The 23,006-nt window shown below is 41.7% G+C and overlaps 1 protein-coding gene across 2 annotated transcripts in view; it reads left to right on the top strand.

The window, feature by feature from the left end:
* The window catches only part of KCNH1 (potassium voltage-gated channel subfamily H member 1), a 442,833-nt gene that overhangs the window by 9,608 nt on the left and 410,219 nt on the right, over positions 1 to 23,006 (top strand). For both annotated transcript variants that reach the window (XM_058275155.2, XM_058275156.2), the window contains exon 2: positions 19,893 to 20,016. In XM_058275155.2, the coding sequence (XP_058131138.1) occupies positions 19,893 to 20,016 (124 nt within the window). The remainder of the gene's footprint in view (positions 1 to 19,892; positions 20,017 to 23,006) is intronic.

Raw genomic sequence — 23,006 nt, 5'->3', positions numbered from 1 at the left:
TGGGTGAGTTAAATAGCTTGTCTGACCCCAGTTTCCTTGTGTGTAAAATGAACATAATAATTTGTATCAAACCGAGTCTTTATAAGGATAAATGAGATAAAGCGTATTAAAGCACATTGCGCACGACCCGTCACATGTTAACTCTGTTAGCCATTATTATCACACCATCAAGAAAGATTTTTATAGTAAACCTGTATGTTTTTGTTGTTGTTTTTTTTTTAAACCACTAGGTCTATTTCATTCTCTAGTTCTCCAGGCTGGTAGGGAGGATAACATTTTTCTTCATGCTTCCCCCAACTTTACAATATTGACCTCTGACATAAAAAATTTCTGGAAAATCAAAGCCCTAACATCAAAACAAAGGAATAATAATAATTGTTAATGTTGATAATTCATTTAACTCTGTTTTCCTTCCTTCTCCAAGTATATATCACTATATGTTGTTCAACTATAGGTTATCTTTGTATTAGATTAGCATAAATAATTGTCCATGTATGACTATTTTCAACCTACAAAATATCAATTTTTTATTATCCAACCCAATAACTTTAACAAATTTACCTTTAGTTCTTTTTCTCTCAATTAGGGATAAAAATATCTGTTTTCATGTATATTCTCATTCCTTTCCATACTGCTTGTGAAACTGATTCATCTGTCTTCATTGTTTTAAAATTCTTAATTTGATGCTGAATGAAGATGGAGGTCAAGCTTTTGAAATAATGTTCTTAGGGGTAACTGCACATTAAAAGAATGTTTGAGTTTGCTTTTGCAATTGAAATCTCCCCACTGTAATTTACTGACAATAAAAAATGTATTTCTGTAGGATATTAAAATCAGAGACAGAGGAAATAAATATTGGATTTCTTGGGAGTTCAGTTTGTTTTGTGCAAAGATAGGGCCATTGGCAATTAAGAAGAGTCAGTCTTTGGAATTTTATTGTTGAAAACACAATAGATCCATAAAATAGCTTTTGCTGTTATTAGGATTTTAGATGTTTTGTTTAGATGTGCCATACTGATTTAGACTCTTCTTTCTCCCTCCATCTTCTCCATTCTCCCCAATATTACCAAATCTTGATCTGTTTTTATTTAAAATAATTTCTAGTATAGATGATTTAGGTCCAGGTACATAAAACTTTTCTTTCCTGGTCTTTAGCTAGCGCTTATACACATCCCTCTTGTTCTTATCATTTATGTCAATCATTATCTTTCTATTGTTTTATTGTTCTCAAAGAAAGGAAAAATAATTTTATTCAAATGGGTTTTTTTTTTTTTTGCAAAAGCATTGATACTCTTTATGATCTATAACATTATAAAGTGTTGGGAAGATGAATTGTCATCTAGTAAAATTTCTCAAGTTATTAGAAATATTCTGTGAAATATTTACTATAGCCCTCTAAATAACTAGTGTTGGCAGGGAATGATAAATTTTGTGTGAACTGCTTGCTGAATGTAGCTTTTATCTGTGTAATTGCCCAAACTGACTCACTTTTCTAAGTCATTGCTTTAGTTAGTTTCTCCTTTGTTATTTGTGGTAATTATGATGAAGAGCAATTTTCTAATAATTTCTTTTTAGAATATCTCTGTGTTATGTTTTATGGGCAAATGGTAGGTTTGGAATGATTTTGACATCTCTGACTACTGCAGTGTAGTTTGGCTCATGCCCCATCAGCTGAAGAAACTTTACACAGAGGGGGGAGGGGAGTCTTTTAAATATTTAGAGGATGTTTGTTTTATTCTGTGAACCAGAGGAAAACTGTGTGTGGGCTGAGGAAGGTTGAATTTAGGAAACCTTATATTTAATTGCATGCACTCTTGCAGCTACAGACCCTCAGGGAGTAAAAAGGCATCAGAGGGAGGCAGTAGAATATGATTGATTTGCATCAAAGACCTAGAGATACAGGGAAACTTTCAGATGAGAGTCTATGAATAAATCATGGCAAGGGCAGCCAGGTCGAGCCTACACATTTTATTGAACAACGAAGGAGGTACTTGATCAGTTCAGAAAATATGAATTTGGAGGCAGGTTTGGTACTTAAGAATGGGTTCCTGCCTGATTGGAAGTTATGTATTCTACCTGCAGTAGCACTGTAATTTTTTTTTTTAAGATGTCAGGAGCATATGTCTTAACTGGGCTTCACCAATTACAAAGAACCATTAAGTGTTCTCTGTAGAAAAAGTGGATGCAACAATATGTGATTTATTTCTAACTATAGGATCCTTTGATAATATGGTACATTTTTTACATGAATGTTTTACATCACATCATATTCCCAAATTACAACAATTCCACTAAGCAAACGCCTAATACAACATGATTCACCTGGAATGTGAATATCGCCTCCCAGTACATTATGATTAAAAGGTATTGTTGCTCTTTTTAAAATGATCCAGGCTCTACAGAATCCAATATTTAGAGAAGTGGTCTTTCAGGGTAATAGTTTGGTTGGTTACTCCACTCAGTAGGTGCTAGGTTGCAGAGGCATCATTTGATTTGTTCTTTGTTATGAATCTAGGTTCTTAGTCAGATTTTATTGTTTTTTTTTTTTAAAGATTTATTTATTTATTTATTTCCCCCCCTCCCCTGGTTGTCTGTTCTCGGTGTCTATTTGCTGCGTCTTGTTTCTTTGTCCGCTTCTGTTGTCGTCAGCGGCACGGGAAGTGTGGGCGGCGCCATTCCTGGGCAGGCTGCACTTTCTTTTCACGCTGGGCGGCTCTCCTCACGGGCGCACTCCTTGAGCGTGGGGCTCCCCCACGCGGGGGACACCCTTGCGTGGCACGGCACTCCTTGCGCGCATCAGCACTGCGCATGGCCAGCTCCACACGGGTCAAGGAGGCCCGGGGTTTGAACTGCGGACCTCCCATATGGTAGATGGACGCCCTAACCACTGGGTCAAAGTCCGTTTCCCTATTGTTTTTTTTTTAAAAGATTTATTTATTTATTTAATCCCACCCCCCCCCCCCCCCCCCCCCCCGTTGTCTGTTCTCTGTGTCTATTTGCTGCGTCTTGTTTCTTTGTCCACTTCTGTTGTCGTCAGCGGCACAGGAAGTGTGGGCAGCGCCATTCCTGGGCAGGCTGCACTTTCTTTCGCGCTGGGCGGCTCTCCTTACGGGGTGCACTCCTTGCGCGTGGGGCTCCCCTACGCGGGGGACACCCCTGCGTGGCAGGGCACTCCTTGCATGCATCAGCACTGCACCTGGGCCAGCTCCACACGGGTCAAGGAGGCCCAGGGTTTGAATGAACCACGGACCTCCCATGTGGTAGACGGACGCCCTAACCACTGGGCCAAGTCTGCTTCCCAGTCAGATTTTATTGTTGATAGAAGCATGATATGGCAGTTGAAGCTGTATTTACCACCACCCGGCAACATGTTCTTTAACCATTCCTGTGGGTGTGCACTCGCTGTAAACAAGACCTTTTGAGGAGGTTACTTCAGTTACAGTGTGACCCACCTCAATGGGAATGGGTCTTAATCCTATTCCTGGAGTCCTTTATAAAAGGAATGAAACTCAGACAGAAAAAAGCCACAGAGGAAGCAGCCAGAGTTGCACATGAATGGAATCTGGAAGAGAAGGGAGAGACCAGCAGGTGCCACCATGTGCCTTGTCATGTGACAAACTAAGGACAAAGGATTACCAGGGGCTAGCCTCAGAACGCCATAGTCTTCGGAGAGAAAGCACTGCCTCGAAGACATCTTGATTTGGACTTTCTTCTATCCTCAAAACTGAAAGCTATTCCCATAGTTTAAGCCAAACTATTGCACTGGTATTTGCTTGAGCATCCTAGGAAACTAAACACATGAAGATGTAGATGTAGTTCAGCACCATTGTTCTTTCAGATGGTGCTCTGGGAGCCTTAGCGATTGCTGGGGGAGGGTCTTTTACTTTTTATTCTTCCAGAGCAACTCCTCTGTTTTATATATTAAGTTTCTTGTAAGATACATTTAAAAAATTTCTCTCCCCTTCCCCCCCTCCCCCACCCCAGTTGTCTGTTCTCTTTGTCCATTTGCTGCATGTTCTTCTTTTTGTCCACTTCGGTTGTTGTCAGCGGCATGGGAATCTGTGTTTTTTCTTTTTGTTGCGTCATCTTGCTGTGTCAGCTCTCTGTGTGTGCGGCGCCATTCCTGGGCAGGCTGAACTTCTTTCACACTGGGCAACTCTACTTACGGGCACACTCCTTGCACATGGGGCTCCCCTATGAGGGGGATACCTCTGCGTGGCATGGCACTCCTTGCGCGCATCAGCACTGCGCGTGGGCCAGCTCCACACGGGTCAAGGAGGCCCGGGGTTTGAACCGCGGACCTCCCATGTGGTAGACAGATGCCCTATCCACTGGGCCAAGTCCACTTCCTAGGATACGTTTTGAAGAAGGAATTCCATTGCTTGAAATGGACTATCTATCCTATGTCCGTTTCTCATCTGTTGTTTCATTTAGCTACTGCTGAATAACAAACCACCCCCAAACTTAGTGGCTTACAGCAAAAACTATTTCTCATGTTTCTAAGTGGGTCAGGAACTCAGGGCACAACAAAAATGCTTGTCTCTGCTCTTTGTGTTGGACCCAGAACATCCAATATGGCTCTTTCCCTCACATATCTGGGTGCCCCTGCTAAATGGCTTAAATGGTTAGTGGCTGGTTGGAATGGCTTGACTTGAGTATATTATGTGTGGGATCCTGGTTCTCAGTGTTGGTGTTTCAGTTTGCTAAAAGTTGCTTGGAGCAATGGGATGGTTTTTACAATGGGAATTTGTAAGGTAAAAATCTTACAGTTCTGAGGCTGTGAAATTGTTCAAATCAAGGCATCTTCAGAGATGATGTCTCACTAAAGATCTGCTGCTGGTGATCCTGGACTCCTGCCACATGGCCAGACACAATGGTGGCTCTGTGGTCTGGGTCTCTGCTTTCTCCTCCAGACTTACTTTCTCCCCAAGCTCAGTTGTGGGCAATCAGGCATATGGCTCATCTCACCCTCTCCCTTGGGCCTCATCTCTCTCAGGCTCTTGGGGCCTCTTTCCATGCCTCTGTGCTCCACTAACTGCAGCCTCTGGCCTCTGGGACCTGTCTCTCAGTCTCTCGGGGTTTCTCTGTTTCTGCAGCTCTTTTTCTGTGTCTGTGGATTTTTAGTCCTCCCTTTATAAGGGACTCCAGAAAGAGGATTAGGACCCACTCTGGGTCCCACAACCTAATCAAAGGCCCTTAACTGAAGCAATCCAATCAAAAGTGATATAATGAAAAGATCCCTTAACTGAATCTAACTGAAAGGTCTCACATACAGTAGGTTTACTTGCACAGGAATGGGTTAGCTTAAGAACATAATTTTCTGGGATCCACAAAAGACTCAAACTAGCACAGTGAGCTAATTTCCTCAGCTCTTCTCCATATAATCTCAGGGCTTCTTTCTTACTATATGGCCTCTGTATGTAAAACCTCCTGGTCATCTTTCCAGTAGCATGGCTGGACTTCTGACTTGGAGGCTCAGGGCTCACAAGAGTTCAAAAGCAGAAGCTGCCAGACCTCAAGGCTTAAGAATGGGATGGCACGGCCATCAATGCCACTTCATCTGATAGGTTGAAGTGAAGCAGAGACCCACCCCTATTCAAGGGGATAGGACTACAATGGGCTATGAATTGAGGAGGCATGGACCATTGGGGGTCACCAGTGTAACCAGAACTGATTATAGTGATACTCTGACTACCAGCTATCACAGCAAAGAGGACCTGAGGCATACAAGAGGCTGGTCTCTTTTAAAAAATATTAAATAAAAAAAGAACAAAATTAAGACTTACAAAGCACCATCAGTGTTCTAGAAGGGATCATATTGTCTCTTCCTCTGGAAGTATTTCACAAAGTCTCTTACCAGTGTGATTTGGCAATGCCAGAAGGCAGGAAATTGGATGACCTCTTGATACTCTCTGAATCTTGGACTTTGATCCTTCCTAATGTGTTGGAGCCTATTTTATCCTCATTCCTTCCAGGTTTTCACTCAACTAAAGACTGTCTGACGGAGCCAGTTGAGGTTCAAAATACAGTATCAGCTTTATTACTGTTAAACTGAATTGGGAAACATGGCAGAGCCATCTGACTCCCTCCCCAAATCTAAACCTTGAGTTCTAGGCTGTGGCTTCCTCCCTCCTAGACCAGGAAGCTGAAACTGAAAGAGCAGAGGTCTGATTGGACCTGTCAGAAGTAGGTTTGCAGTACCATAAGGAGACAAGTAGCTCCAGCCCTCTCTTCCTCCACCAGGCTGGAGCATAGGCAAGTCTGGGAAGCCAGAACACATGGAGTGGATCCATCTTGCTTTTGAGGTATCTGCTGATAGCTTGGATCAATGTGATTAGGGAGGTATAAATGAGGAAGATGAGGAGAGTGGTCTTGAAACAATTCATTCCAACATCACCTACTTCTAGGGGTGGGTGGATACCCCTTTCTCTAAGGTGTAGAAGGATAAGGTATTGTTGTCTTTTTTGTTTTTGTTTTTTGAGGTTCTGGGGCCAGGGATTGAACCCAGGACCTTGAATGTGGGAAGCTAGCACTCAACCACTGAACCACATTGTCCCCTCGAATTGTTTTTTTGTTTTTGTTTTGTTTTGTTACTGTTGTGTTTTTTGTGGCTTTGTTTTGTTTTGTTTTTAGGAGGCACTGGGGACCAAATCTGGGACCTCCTATGTGGGAAGCGGGGGCTCAACTGCTTGAGCCACTTCTGCTTCTCAGGAATGTTAAGCTTTGCCCTCATCAAAACTCTTTGTCAGAGTAGAGCCTTATAGAGGTATTCTATTCTGCTAAACCTGGAGTCCTGGAGTACTTCCCAGAGCTTTGAAGAAGTTGCAGAATTTATGAGCTAGGGTTCTGCTGACTGAGTTACAGATTATTGCAGAATGTTATCATTATATAGTTAGCTTTGGTATTAGTCACAGCTCTGAGGAAAAATTCCTTTGATTGCCAATCTTTCTTACAGTATTTATAAAAATGGATTAGTATTAGTGTCTACCTCATGGGTAGTGACCCACTGACCATAATCAACATGGTCTGGATGATGATAATGGACCTTTCTTCATAGGAGAGGAAGGGCAGTGATCCTAATGTTTCTCAGTTTAAATTCTTTGAATCTCTTGTGTTGTATTAGGCAGCCAAAGGGGTGCTGATGCAAAATACCAGAAATCTGTTGGCTTTTATAAAGGCTATTTATTTGGGGTAGAAGCTTGCAGTCATAAGTCCATCAAGCATAAGTTACTTCCCTTACCAAAGTTTATTGCCCCATGTTGGGGCAAGATGGCTGCCGACATCTGCCAAGAGTTCAGGCTTCTTGTGTTCCTCTCTTCCAGTGCTCCGTTTCTCTCCAGCTCAGCTGCTGTGCCCGCTCCACAAGGCCAGTTGTAGACTATCAGGCGAAAGGGTCTGTGTCTCTCCCCAGGGCTTCTGCTGTATGTTAGGAGCAGTCTTTATTCCTCTGTGTTCTTCCCCTGTGTGTTCACTTCCCAGGCTCCAGCTCAAAACTCCCAGCTCTGTCCTTTGCCAAGGGGCATGGGCTCAACGCCCTACTGACATGGCTCAATCAAAGTCCTAATCATAATTTAATTAAAAGTGATACCTCCGACAGGCCAATTTACAAACATAATCTGATAACTATTTTTGGAATTCATAAACAATGCCAAAATGCTACATGTGTCTAGATCAGGCCAATTTGAATGCAGAATTGGGAAATTATGTTTTTTTGATTGTTTTGTTCAAACAGTTGGTTAGTTTCATAGTTGAGCTTTGCTTGGGTTCAAAATAAGTTTCTATTTACTGAATGTGAAAAATGGTAAATAACTCCGGAATCACTTATGTTTGGATGTGGAACACACGTCTGTGAATTTGGCTAGCATATTTGTGTTGCTTCACTGGAGCTTTCTTATTTTACATTCTCAATCTTTGGCATATAGCCAACCACCTGGAGGAATTAAGAAGTCTTGGCTAAGCAAAGTTGGTGTTGTGGAGTATTTGTATGAGATTTTAAGCACTTTTCTTGGGACATTCCTGCGACGGTTTGCTCGGTCGGTAGAGGTGGGGTCTGGCTGCGGACGAGGGGTCGGTCCAGCTCTGGACGAGGGGTCAGTCCTGCTTGGGACGAAGGGTCGGTCCCACTTGGGACGAGGGGTCGGTCCGGCAGCAGACGAGGGATCGGTCTCACAAGGGGTTGCGCGGTTCGGCTGACGGGGTCGCTCGGCGAAGCTGGCAACGAAGGGGTCGCCCGGAGAAGCCGGCGACGAAGGGGTCGCCCGGAGAAGCAGGCGACGAAGGGGTCGCCCGGAGAAGCAGGCGACGAACTGGGAACAAGGGAGGCCAGGCCCTTGTCGGGGGCTCTCAGGACTGGAGGGCGCACGGCAGAAGAACTACCGCGGAGACAAGGTAAACACGCAAGTCCACTTTACTGAGGGAGAGGCAACAGTTTTATAGGGGCTGGGGAAGGCTGATTGGTCGAAGCCACGCCCTGTTCTGATTGGTTGCCGGCAAAAGGTCAGTGGGCGGTACTGGACGGGGGAGGGGTGGTGGTTAGGGATTGGCTGTCGCTGTTGCTGGGGGAAGGGGCAGGGTTTAGGGATTGGTGGCTGCTGTTGCTGAGGTGGAGGGCAGACTTGAGTTTCCCGCCCACGCCTGGCTGTTGCTGCTGTTGGGGGAAGGGAAAAGGGCGGGCTGTATTTTTCCGCCCACACCTGGCTGTTGCTGCTGTCGGGGGAGGGGAAAAGGGTGGGCTGGATTTTTCCGCCCACACCTGGCTGTTGCTGCTGTCGGGGGAGGGGAAAAGGGCAGACTGGAATTTTCTGCCCTGCGCCTGCGCAGGGAGAAGGAAGAAGAAGGGTGCCGCCCCACAGGCATCGTGTGGCGCCATCCGGGAGGAGGGGCGGCCACGGAAGCATGGCCGCTGAGAAGGGGAGACCCGAGGGCACTCTGCGCCCATGCCGAGCTCCCTTCGGGGGTGGCGGTGAGTCCGACCAGCCACCCTATTATGGGGGCAGCGGCTTGGCCTGCCGCGGCTGCTCCCCTGCCAGGCCAGCAAACCACACTTCAGCCCGAGGGGTGACCGCACATTCCCAGTTTTGGGGCTATTATGATGGGAGACATATTCCTGGAGGCATGGTGACGAATTTACTCAGACTTACCTAGGTTTACTTCTTTATTTTATTTAACAAATATCTTCCTCATAAGTTCTGACCAACTCAATGATAAGGGGAGAGTGGTTGGAGTTGTATCTCAAGCTCTTCCAATTTAAATTATCTGTTTTGGGTAACTTAGTTTCTCCTGGGCTCAGATCTAATTTCACCGATTCCATTGCTTCTCTCCAAGGTGACATCTGCAGTGGAGGCAAGCAGTACTTGTATAACCTCTGGGGCCTCAGATCCCCACATGCAGGTCTTATTTTCCCTTCTAGTTCGGTAAATTTCTGGCACTGGCCCTGAGTTTGCAGGTCACTGGGTATCTAGCTGATCTGTGGGGCTGAAGTCCAAAGCTAGGGAATGTATGTTCTATTCATTTGGATTAACTAGAACCTGGTGCTCTACTTCTCCAACATATACTCTGTCTCTGTCTGCATGTGTGTATGCATGTGTAACTTGATCAAATCTAGGCTCTTGCTGGCTGTGCAGCTCACCTCTGACATTTACCTAACGCCCCCATTTGATTCTAAGCTTCCAGAGTTTGGCTTTAGGGTCAGCTCGCCCGCTGTGATAATCATCCCCTCATGCAACTTCAGCAAGCAGGGGACTGTTGGGAACTTCTGGATCCTTTCCATGCCCCATGGGAGCTGAGGGAGACTTAGCTTTGCTTTCCTATCCCCAAGTTTAAAATGTGAACCAGATACAAAGTCCCACCCAGCCTTCCTTCTCCTCCCATTCCTGTCTTTCCTCTTCTATTATCATTATGTGGAAGCAGGATTGTTAGAGAAGTAGATCAGCACAATATATACTGTACATATATTGTGGGAGCACAGGCTCATGCACAACAGAGACTCCTAGCAAATGACTGCTTTATTACTCACACAGTGCAAAGGGTCCAAAGAGGAGGGGGAAGATCCTACTCTAGCTGGTCTCATGGGGAGGCTGATTGCTCAGAGTTGGTGGATAGCAGCTCTGCACATTGGAGATGAGGGACCAACTGTGGCCGGTCTCTAGGGAAGGCCAACTGCTCAGCAGCTCTGCACTCTTCACTTCATGTTGGAGGTGAAGGGCACCTGCACTATCTGAGTGATGGGCTTTTATACACTCCAGGGGAGGGGTCCCTGACAGTGAGCAACCTATGTGTCCCTGGCAAGCCCTTGGGGCTGGTCAATATTTAAAGTCTCCCCAGCCAGGGTGGTCTCTTGTGAAATAGAAGCATAATACCTGCATGCAAACAAGCAAGACAGGAAAAGAGGGGGGCAGGTGAGAGCTAGGAGATGGCTGCTGAGTGTGTCTATGACTTCCCTAGCATTAGCACACTAAATTTCAAGAGGTAAGAGTTGATGGTTTGCAAGTGAAGGAAGAGACAGCACATTTAAAAGACGGATAGGGGAAAGAAGGATTGGCTCAACCAATTGGGCTCCCGTCTACCATATAGGAGGCACAGGGTTCGTTGCCCAGGGCATCCTGGTGAGGGCAAGCTGACCTACACAGTGAGCTGGCCCACATGGAGTGCTGGCCCATGCTGGAATGCTGCCCACACAGGCGTGCCCCCCTGCGTGGGAATGCCGCCCAGCACGGGAAAGCCACCCCACATAGGAGTGCGGGCCGATGCTGAGAGATGGCACAGCAAGATGATGCAACAAGAGACACAGAGGAGAGAAAATAACATGTAGCAGAACAGGGAGCAGAGGTGGCGCAAGAGAGTAATTGCCTCTGTTCTACTCCAGAGAAGAGAAGGTTCCAGGATCAATTCCTGGAGCCTCCTAATGAGAATACAAGGAGACACAGAAGAACACACAGTGAATGGACACAGAAAGCAGACAATAGGAATGGGAAAGGGGGAGAAATAGATAAAATAAAAATAAATCTTTAAAAAAATATATGGATAGGAGAACCCAATCATTTAGAAGAGAAACAATTACGTCTATACATGTCAATATCTTCTGATGGCATTATTGTATATTGCAAGGTAGAATCATGATATATAACGAAAATAATGGCAATGTTAACTCACCGATGACAGTTTCCTCATGAGTAAAAATGTTGAAATCCATGACACTTCAATAAAAAAATACTACTTACAAAGAGTGCCATGAAGTTTTTAAAAAGACCCACCTTAATATAAGGTAAGGTATTTAGTATAATGCCTGGCACAGAGTAAATATCAATAAATAGTACCCATTCTCATCAATACCTAGAATGTCACTTATCTGGAATCCCTTAGTACCTGATGATATATGTGGTGTTATGGTATTTGTATGGGTAGCCCCCAATTTATAAACAGGTTGTATTCTGGAAGGTAATTTGCAGGGCAATTATTTGTAGCTTAGAATTAGAAGAGAATCCAGAAGGTGCCCTTTATCCAGACAACCAGGCAAGATTGATGTGTGTTTGTATTGGGCATGGGGTTAGGGAAGGGGGAAAGAATTTCTTTACTCTTGGAAGCAAATGGCTTTATGTCTGGGATTAGAATTCTTTCCTCCATTCACTCCAAACTCCTGGATAAAGAGAAATTCATAAACCTTCTGTCACATAATGGCCAGGGAATCTTGGCCCCTGGGAGCTGTAATTTCTTACAAAAAAAAGAAAGCAAGTGAGAGGAAATTGTTTTGGAATTTTAAATTCTATGGTGAGAATCCTTTGAGTGGATGATCAATAGGCTGATGATTCATTCCTACTTTACTTCCTGTTTTTCTGTTTCCTTGCTAGAGTCAAAGAAGATGCTGATGCAGTTGCTTTTTTCCAGATAGGGCTACAACATGTAAAAAGGGGCAGTGGGAATTGTTGAGGAATGATGAAAACCGTTAAAAGATGATCAAAATACTTTTATGAGAAATTTCAGTTCTATCTGGAGCTTGAAAGTTTCTCCTATTATTTTTTGAAATTTTAAACTCTTTAGTTTAAAATACTTTCAAACCTACAGGTCAGTTACAAAAATAATACAAAGCCTATACAGAGAACATGAATGTACTCCTATTCCCCCAGATATCTAGATCCACCGATTTTAACATTTTGCCACATTTACCTTATCATTCTATCAATCTATCTATCTATCTTTACATCTAATTGCCTCTCTATCAATCCATTTTCTGAATACTTGAGAGTAGGTTGTATACATTAGGTTCCTTGAATCCTTAATTCTGCCATTTACATTCCCTAAGAACAAAGATATTCACTTAATATCCACCTTAAGTGCAGTAATCAAGCTCAAGAAATTTAACATTGATATACAGCTTATAGTTTATATTCCAATTTTTTCATGTGTCCCAATAATGTCCTTTTCTTTTTTAACAAATCAACTTTATTGGTACATATTAATAAAGCATTAATCCATCCAAACTATACAATCAATGATATTTGGTATAATCATGTATTTATGCAATCATCACCTCACTCATTCTTAGAGCACTTTCATTATTCCAATAGTAATAAAAATAAACAAGAAGCAAACAAAACTCATCACTTCTTAATCTCCTTATGCTTCCCCTGCCATACATAGCTGCTATTTTTCCTTTTCTCTAGTATATTTGTATTTATATTTAATAAAAACAGTCTTAAATATGCAATATCATGCATATTCGTGTTTTACGTGAGGTTTTACTGTCATACACAATACCATGTTACAGTTTCTAGCTTTCCTTTTACTAGTATATATAACTTGCGACTTTCCTTTTCAACCACTGTCATACCCATACAATAGCACTGCTAGTTGCAAACACCGTGATATGCTTTCACCATTTCTATTCATTTCCAAAGATTTACAAACACCATTTTACCAATAATGTCCTTTTGAGCCGTCACTCCTTTCTTGTTAGATTCCATCCAAGATCATTTATTGCTTTTAATTGTCATGTCTCTTTAGTTGCACTATCTTTAAAAGAAATCATAGAAACATATACGACATAAACTTTTCTATCTCAACCACTCCTAAACATACCATTCAGTGAGATTAATTACACTCACTGTGTTGTTGCCCTTACCACCTTCCATTACTGAAATTCTCCATCTCCCCAACAGAAACCCAATGCCATTAACTTTCCATTCCCTCTGCCCCTCACCTCTCACAACCTGTACTCTAATTTCTGTCCTATGAGTTTGCGTATTTTCTGATATTTTCTTTGTAGTTACCCTAGGACTAAAATTGGACTTAGATTGTCTATAACAATCCTGTTTGCTTTGATACCAACTTAAATTCAATAGCATACATAAAATATGTTCTTATACCCCTCCATCCTCACAACTTCACATAGATTTTTTGTCACAGATTACCTGGTTATACATTATAAGTCCAAAGCCACTGGTTTCTCATTACATTTTATGTATTTGCCTTTCAGATCCTGTAGGAAGTAAAATGTGGAGTTCAAACCAAAAATATAGTAGTACTGACATTTATATTTACCCATGTTGTTACCCTTATTAGAGATCCTTATTTCTTCATGAGACTTCAGTCAATTGTCTAGTATCTTTTCCTTTTAACCCACAGAACTCCCTTTAGCATTTCTTGTAAGTCAGGTCTAGTGATGACAGACTCCCTCAGCTTTTGTTTATCTGGGACTGTCTTAATCTTTCCGTCATTTCTGAAAGACTGTTTTGCCAATGTAGAATTCTTGGGTGGCAGATTTTGCTTTTAGCACTTTATTTTATTTATTTGCTTATTTATTTAAAGATTTATTTTTATTTATTTCTCTCTCCTTCCCTCCCTCTACCCCCTGTTGTCTGTTCTGTGTCCATTTGTTGTGTGTTCTTCTCTGTTCGCTTGTATTCTTGGTGGCACCTGGAATCTGGGTCTCTTTCTGTTGCATCATCTTGCTGCATCAGCAATCTGTGTGTGCGATGCCACTCCTGGGCAGGCTGCACTTTTTTCACGTGGGGTGGCTCTCCTTGCAGGGCACACTCCTTGTCTGTGGGGCTCCCCTATGTGAGGAACACCCCTGCGTGGCACGGCACTCCTTGCATGCAGCAGCACTGCATGTGGGCCAGCTCACCACACAGGCCAGGAGGTCCTGGGTTTGAACCCTGGACATCCTATATGGTAGTCGGATGCTCTATCAGTTGAGCCACATCTGCTTCCCGCTTTTAGCACTTTAAATATTTCTTTCCACTTCCTTCTTTATTCCATGGTTTCTGATGAGAAATTGGCACTTAATCTTATTGAGGCTCCCTTGTATGTGACATGTTTCTTCTCTCTTGTAGCTTTTAGAATTAGCTCATGAAGCAAAACTTTGGCATTTGACAGTTTGATTATAATATGCTATGGTGTAGATCTATTTTCTTGCTTGCCAGGAGCTATTTTTAAAGAGATAATAATAATAATAAGATAATAAAGAAAACACCTTTCCTAGTCTTTACAGATTGACCTATGTGAGTATTCTCCTTCAGGGCTTATCCATACAAAGAGCTTGAGACCAAAGTGTATGGGCTAGCTTAACCCTTTTTGCACATGTATCTTGTCTTGTGTCTTGTGTTGAGCATGTGTGTGTGGCCCTAGGAATTCCCCATTTACATGGTTCCTTATGTCGCCTCTTCCCTAAGGGACAGCAAGCAATTCCTTGCCTCAGGTAGCAATTTGACTGCTCTCCCACAGCTTTTCTTTAGGAGAGTTGGTGAGATGCCTTCTATATGCAGGGCAAGTTCTTGGAGGGTGAGTCTTCAGGCTGCCACCAGACAGATTGGGTCAGACATACATGTTCCCAGTACATGCATAAGGGCTCTACTGTTCCCTCTGGAATCCAGCCCGAGGATCCACAGTGGGAGCACAGGTTGCTCTGTCTCAAGCTTGTGAGATATGAGTGGTGGGGCCAGCCAGGCCACCACGAGCTCCTACCACTTTTAAATAGCTTTATTCTTAGTTGAGTACTCACCCTGTTACTTTAGTCCTTTAATTTTTTGCAGGGGGAGTTCTGAAAAAGATGTTTCTGGCAGTTATTGCTGGTTGTCTAAAGCATCTGTGGGGGATGCTTCTTGCCTGGGGCAGGGTTATTCTATCATTAAATTTTTTTTTAATATAAATGAACATTTTAATAAATTTTCTGATTAAATTCATTGAAATTAAGTATGTGTATTTTTTTATCAAAGTAATATATGCTAATAGTTAAAAATAAAACTAAAGAGCTTAGAAAGAAGAAAACAACTATCCTACGACTTGTCTTTCCCCCTTCTGTGCCCCAGAGATCATACCTCCTAATTTTAGTTTCTTTTTCCATATCTCTAAGTAAACATGCATTATAGCTATTTACAAATTTATCAATTTTAGATATTATTTGTTGACTAGTGTTAATTTCTTTGAGTTTATAGCTCGAAGTATTCCATACCTACATTCTCCTAATATAAACATATTATTTTTTTAATGGTCATCTTTGAAATTTTAAGTAATATACTTTACCTTTCTTTTTTTATTATCTCAATTCTAGATACCTCTCTTCTCTATCTAAACATTTACCATCTGTATCTTTATAGTATCAGAATCAATGAGGTTACATTCATATATTGTGAAAATTAAATATTCCATGCTTTGACTATAAATTGATTCTAAAAACTGTAAATTGTCTACACTATTTTAACAATTATGTAACATAATGTATTTTGTCACTTTTTTTTTTTTTTATATTTCTAATTCCCTTCCCTGCCTTACTCCCTAAATTGTGTATCTTTATAGACTTTTTATGTTGATTATCAACATTATCATCAGATTCTGACCATCTACCTCCTTTACCTCTAGATAGTGGTCTTATGAAACTTCTGTTCTTGGAATCATTCTGTTGGATGCTTTATATTAGCTTCCTTCTCTGCTTTCTCAATTTGGAGCCACTTTTTTCCTGCTTCCCATTTTGTCTTCTTGCTTGTTTTACTCCCTCATTTTGCTGGTATATACCCTCAGGTAACTTCCTAAGAAAGAATGTGTGGGAAATAAATTACCTATTTCTGAAAATGTCTTTATTCTACCTTCACACTGGATTGCTTTAATTATTTTGAAAAATGTTTTCTTGCCTTTTGTTGAGTTGTTCTTTCTGCTCTTATTGTTAATGCATATTGTTCCACATGGAATGATCCTCCATGAATTATTTTTTTCTCATGTTTCTTCTCTTTCTGCTCTACTTTCTGTGAGACTTTATTTTATCTTCCAACATGAATATGAAAGGAAATAAATGTACTCAAATCAATATCTATAACTTGCTATTCCTTCTTTTTTTTTTTAAAGATTTATTTTATTTATTTATTTCTCTCCCCTTTCCCCCACCCCCCTGCCCCAGTTGTCTGATCTCTGTGTCTATTTGCTGCATCTTCTTTGTCTGCTTCTGTTGTTGTCAGTGGCATGGGAATCTGTTTCTTTTTGTTGCGTCATCTTGTTGTGTCAGCTCTCCATGTGGGCGGTGCCATTCTTGGGCAGGCTACACTTTCTTTCGTGCTGGACAGCTCTCCTTACGGGGTGCACTCCTTGCACATGGGGCTCCCATATGCGGGGGACACCCCTGCATGGAACGGCACTACTTGCATGCATCAGCACTGCACATGGGCCAGCTCCACATGGGTCAAGGAGGCCCAGGGTTTGAACAGCGGACCTCTCATGTGGTAGACAGATGCCCTAACCATTGGGCCAAGTCCGCTTCCCTGCCATCCCTTCTTAGCACACAGATAGTGTCGGCAAAGTCTTAGCCATGAAAAAGTGCAATTTGTTTTCTTCTCCTACTATGGGTGGTTTGAGGGAAATTAATTACTGTTTCAGGGGGTCAACAAGAGAGATAGTTAAACTAACTATACTTCATATACACTCAGGGATAATTTAGTGTACTTTGTACTTCTTTCAAGGCTTAGTAGCTCACTTCAAGAAATTTGGATTTATTTGGGGTGAGAAGACCAAAATGAAGGTTTATTATGCCTTCAGAATAAAGGTCAAAGCTTATTTACACTCACGACCCTCCACAACCCGGTCTCTGGGTTCATCTCCTGTCATTCTTCCTGGCTTCCCTTTGTTCTACCTATGCAGTCTACTATGCATTCCCTGCTGACATGCCTTTGTTCATGCTGGTTCTTGTGGCTAGAATGTACCTTTCCTCCTAAAAATTTTTGAGTTTACCAAAGGCAGGGATCATGTTTTCATTTCTGTATCTATTTTTTTGTACCCCTTGTGCCAGTTATATCTTGGGCATTCAAAATGTTTAAATGAATCTTACTGATCCTTCTAGACTAGAGCATGCTCAGACATTACCCCCTCTGTGATGCAGTCCTTTACCTCCTTCAAAGTTAATTATTTTTGCATCTGTTTAGTTTGTTTTACACATGTCCATTTGTCCTGAAAAACCATAAATTCCTTGAGTATAGGGCCCATAGTGCATCAATCTGGATATCCCTAGCATTTGTATTGTGTTTGGTACCTAGTTGGCACTAAAGGAAGAGGGGAGGGCTGGTTGTAAATATTTATTAAGAGCAGATTTATATATTGTAGTTTCACTTCATGAACGTTGTACTTTATGTTCCTTTAAAATATATCAAAGCAGTCTCAAGATTACTATATATAGTTATTCCTTCTCTATCTCCCTTCCTCTACTCTTCCCCATGTAGACGGAAGGGGATGTTTACCCATATTGTGAATAAATGGTAAATGTTTTATCAGAACAAAATGAACCTTCCAATTAAATGAGGACATTATATAACACCATTATTTCACTGTACATAGTGTGTGTATATACATATGTATGTGTATATATGGGTGTGTGTGTTTGTATAAACATACTCCTCTAGTTTACAAAGAAGGGTGTGTGAATGTGTTCTTTCTTTTTTGGTGGGTGACGGTATTTGTGAGAGGAGGAAGCCAAGCTAAAATGATGATCACATTTAGGTTCTGGATGTTATTTCCTTAGTTGAAGTTCTTGACAGGAACTTATTGAGCACAAAACTTATTGAAGACTTTTAATCTTCAAAGGTGTGGGAAGTGGTGACAACACACTGAGCCAGGCAGACATATCAGGCTTAATTAAACTCTACATCTAAGTGAGTGGTAGGCTGTTGCTCCATGAAAGAGCTCTGAAATGCATTTTCTGTGGCTGTGAATTTCAAAACCAGCAAGCAGGTTTAGTCATGAACTTTTGGCTCAGTCTCTACAAAGCACTAGTATTAGGGGTCAGGGCCTGATCAGCGTTTCTTACCCAGGGGAGGGTTATCTATGGCATGTGGGTTCCATTGAGGCAGTGCACAATCTCCCTTACTCAGCCTAAGAAGGCCTTCTCCTCCATGGGGGGTGTATTAGTTAGCCATAGGGGTGCTGATGCAAAACACCAGAAATCTGTTGGCTTTTATAAAGGGTATTCATTTGGGGTAGAAGCTTACAGTTACCAGGCCATAAAGCATAAGTTTCTTCCCTCACCAAAGTCTGTTGCTGTGTGTTGGAACAAGATGGCTGCCGACATTTAGCCTTTCTCTTCCTCTTCAGGTTCCATGGTCCCAGCTTCTTCCAATATCAAGTGTAGGCTGGGATGTCTCACCTGTCTCCCAGGGCTCTTTTCTCTCCGGACTCAGCTGCTCTGTTATCTCCACAAGGTCAGCTGTAGACTATTAGGCTCTCTAGGCTTTGTCTCTCTCCCTGGGGCACGATTCTCTCTGGGCTCAGCTGCTCCACTCTCTCCTGTGTGCTTCATCCCAGGTTCTAGCTCAAAACTCCAAACTCCCTTCTCTGCAGTGTAGTTTCTCTGTTAGTCCCCTCCCACCAAAGGGGTCCACTAAGGGGGCAGGGGTTCAATGTCCTACTGGCCTGGACCAATCAAAGCCTCAATCATTATTTAATCAAGTAAAAGTGAAACCTCCAATATAATCTAAAATGCCCAGAGGAACAAACCAGTTTACAAACATAATCCAGTATGTATTTTTGGAATTCGTAAACAATATCAAACTGCAACAAAGGGCAAATGCTGGAGTCAAGAAGGCTGATCTGCTGCTTCTGGCCAAAAGACTGACAAGGCTAAAATGCTAGATGAAGCAGAGAAGAAATTACTTTTGGGTTCTCTCTTGCTCTCATTATCAGTGTGCTTTCACTGGGAAGAGAAATTATGAACTGAATATTTCTCATTGGAATTCACTAGATTTCTGTAGGATTTGTTGCTTGCTTGCTTGAGCATGCTTCTGATGCTAACTTCTTGCTGTTCCATAAGCTTATTTGTATTCAAAGGATTCAGTTATAAAGCACTGTTCTTTATTTTTTTTTTATTTTTTATTTATTTATTTATCCCCCCCTTATCCTCCTCCTGCCCTGCTGTTTTTGCTGTCTGTGTTGTCTTCTCTTCTCATTTTCTCTCCTCTAGGATTCACCGGGATTTGATCCCAGAGACCTCTGATGTGGAGAGAGGTTCCCTGTCAATTGTGCCACCTCAGTTCCTGGTTTCTGCTGTGTTTCACCTTGACCCTCCCCTTGTCTCTCTTTTGATGCGTCATCATCATGCTGTGTGACTCACTTGCGCAGAGCACTGGCTCACCATGCAGGCACTCAATGCATGCACTGGCTTGCCCTGCAGGCATGCTTTCTTCTTTTTCACCAGGAGGCCCCAGGATCGAAGCCAGGTCCTCCCATATGGTAGGCGGAAGCTCTATCCCTCGAGCCACATATGCTTCCCAGCACTGTTTTCCTCACAGGGGCTATTTTCCCATTCAAGAGACTCTTGTTTTTTGTAGGGAAGCAGAAATACCGGTTGGTTGACATTACTTTATGTCCTTAGAGAATCTCAGCTATGGTCTTGTCTCATGTGCCTTTTTCTTTTCTTTTAACAGATACTAATTTTGTGCTGGGGAATGCCCAGATAGTGGACTGGCCTATCGTGTACAGCAATGATGGATTTTGCAAGCTGTCTGGCTATCACAGGGCAGAAGTGATGCAAAAAAGCAGTACCTGCAGGTATTTACACTTGTGATTGTTCTGTTGAGCAATGTATCACGTGGTATCTTTTAGAAAAAAGAAATGGCATAGTTTGGGAATTGCCTTTATCCATTAGATGTACAATCAGGAATATTTATTGCAATATCTTTTCTAAGTCAGGCACTGCACTAGGAAAATCAAAGAAGACTTAAGACATGGTCCCTGCTCTTGTTGAGCTTGCAATCCGTAATATGGGGGAACACAGGAAAAATCTGGAAAAGCCATTTTTCTATAAAATGTGAACGGAAAAGTTGAAATTTTAAATTAAATGTGTAAATTAAACAAACAATTTAAAATTAAATTATTTTAGAAGGTTAATCTTTTAAAATTTGTGAAAATTTTAGAATCAAAATAATGTCTGAGACAAGGACCTTAGCCAAGAGCTTTTCCACAGCCCAAATTCTTTACATTAGAAAAAGAGAGAATGGCTATTTCACAGTTCTCTAATGCTTGCTTTTAGTTGTTTCTGATCTCTAACTGAAAGGCAGAGAGGCACATGGTGCTCACAGCGCAGCCTGAGTGCTTGACAAGATTACTAGCCAAGCAGGACCCGTGGGCCCTGGTGTTAGGCGGGCTCTTTCAAAGCGTTCCTGGTGTTAAACCGGGCATATAGCCTGGATCCTGCCAGGCGTTCCCCTGCAGTGCTTTGGCAAGGTCTTGGTGCAGCAGAGCCTTGGCTCCTTCAGAGTCTTCTGTCATTGGTGGTGTTTGCGTGAAGAGGAATCATTTTCCCAAATGTGCCCACTCAGGAATAAACTCATCTATGAAGACAGATAGTCTTCTGTTTTCAAAAGTTGCATTTTCATGGTATTAAATCAGTGAAGTAAGTTTAATTTGGTGAAAAGCATTAACTGTTTTGGAAATATTTCCATTTTCTTAACATTTTCATTTTGGGGGGCAGGGGAATGGGAAATTTAACATTTTTTCCTCCACTGCTCAAAGATTTATGAAATATAGCTCTCAAGTAAAAATGCAGTAAATGAAAAATACCAAAAAATAAAAAAGTAAAAAAGTAAAAAAAAATTAAAAGGTGAAAAATGCAGTAAAATGCTCTTGTTTTCTTGGTATTCTGGTATCTTCTTAAATATCTCTTTCTCTGTCTCTGTCTCTATCATCTCTATCTCGTTTACCTATATCTTTATCAATCATTTATCAATCTACATTGACATTTATGTCTATATACACATAAAATCAGAACAAATCTGGAGTGTTAGCTTTGTTTTGTAGGGTGATTTGAGCAGCTTCTCCTTACCTTTCTTCTAATTTGCTATAATCAGGTACTTCAAGGAAATTAGATAAAGTAATGGCTAATTTAGCTGACTTTTCTTCTACACATAATTCTAAGCAACTTATTTAATTATCTGGTGATGGATTCAGTCCCCTCTCTAAGAATCAAGTAGAAATACCTATGTGCTAGCTATATTCCTAATAGCTCGGGAGCCTCTATTACTTACTTCTTGCATTGCAGGCATTTAAATATGATATCTAGGTAAAGGAAACTTACACTTATCAGCAAACTACAGCTTGGAAAATGGATAAGACTGATAAAAGCTAGGTGTAAGTATGACACTTCATTATTTGAAGACAACTTTACAGGGCCTTGTTCTACCTGGTGAAGGAAATTGCTAATGTATAAACTGCCACTTCACTTAAATAGAGCTCACTTACCCAGCAACTGATATCTGGATATCAGTTAGCTGAGCAACTCACTCAGGCCTAGTTAGTGGGAGGAAGCTAAAAAGCCAGATAAATAAAATGATAGTAGAGCTTAAGTTTTTGATTTCTAGGGGAAATCCTTTGTTCTAAGGCAAGGCTGATTTATCCTTGCCCTATCCTTCTTTCTAAAGATAATTCATCAAGCTTGGTTATCTGCTTTCCTGGTTTATTGGTAAAAGCACAATCCAAAAGCTGGGTCCACATGAGATGGGTACAATGACAACCACAGATAATAATATCTCTCACTGGGCTAGGAAGGGACATAAAATAACAAAAATGACATAGATTTCAAATATTCAACAGCTTGGGCTCTTCTCTTAAAGGGCTCTAGGATTCTGAAGTCTCCAGCAAGTCCAAGGCAGTTCCTGTATTAAGCTAAGCATGTCAGTTGACTTGGCGGCTCAGTTTTTGGATCAGAAATTGCACTGGATAACCTATAAGCTCGTTTTTTAGCTCCAAAATTCTGTGCATGATTCATATCATCAAGGAAAGGTCAGATGACATTCGGTATACTTAGGTTTAGAGGATGGGAAGAACCTATGGCACTGTTCCTACGTTACCTGAGACTTGATGAGCGAGTGACGCTGTCCTTCCTTGCTCCTGTAGCCTGAGGGTCTGGGCTGGGCAGGGGAAGGCCTCTGCTGGGTCCGTGGGCAGCCTTTGTCAGAGGACTTGGACTTCTCAGCCCCCTTGAGGGATGGCTTTCTCCTTACACATTTTGTTAGTGTCCTGTGCCACAATTCACTCTACCTAGTTGGGGATGTAGCTTGTTCTCAGAGGACAAACCTTGGTCTTCAGACTATTCCCTTAATTCAGTGACGGATCCAGGAAAATGTACAGTGTCATAGGTAGGAGCTGCTACTATCTAGACATTTCCTAATTTTTTTTCATGCTGCTTATTTACCTCCTTTGTCTAACTTTCTCTAAATTTGATCAGCAGCAAGGTATGTTAGTAAGAGTTTGTAGGATTTTTTTATTTTTTATTTTTTTTATTTTTTATTTTTTTGAGTTTGTAGGATTTTATCACTTCAGTTTTTTTTTTTTTTTTGACCCAATGCTTTTTTTTTTCTTTTGCTTGGGGAGGAGAGTAGGGGTGGACAGCTGCTCAGATGGTGGCTGAATTCTCTCTTTCTTTCTTACCTGTTTGTTAATGTTTAGAACATCAAATTGCACCCCTTTCCTTGTTTGATGAGTGAACTTCTGTGATTTCCCCCCCAATTTCTTGTTTATTTTGTTGGAAATCAGAAGAGGAA

Source organism: Dasypus novemcinctus, chromosome 13, assembly GCF_030445035.2.
Source record: "Dasypus novemcinctus isolate mDasNov1 chromosome 13, mDasNov1.1.hap2, whole genome shotgun sequence".
Lineage (NCBI taxonomy): Eukaryota > Metazoa > Chordata > Mammalia > Cingulata > Dasypodidae > Dasypus > Dasypus novemcinctus.
The sequence above is the reverse complement of the archived record's forward strand: the minus strand, read 5'-3'. Positions and strand labels throughout refer to the sequence as shown.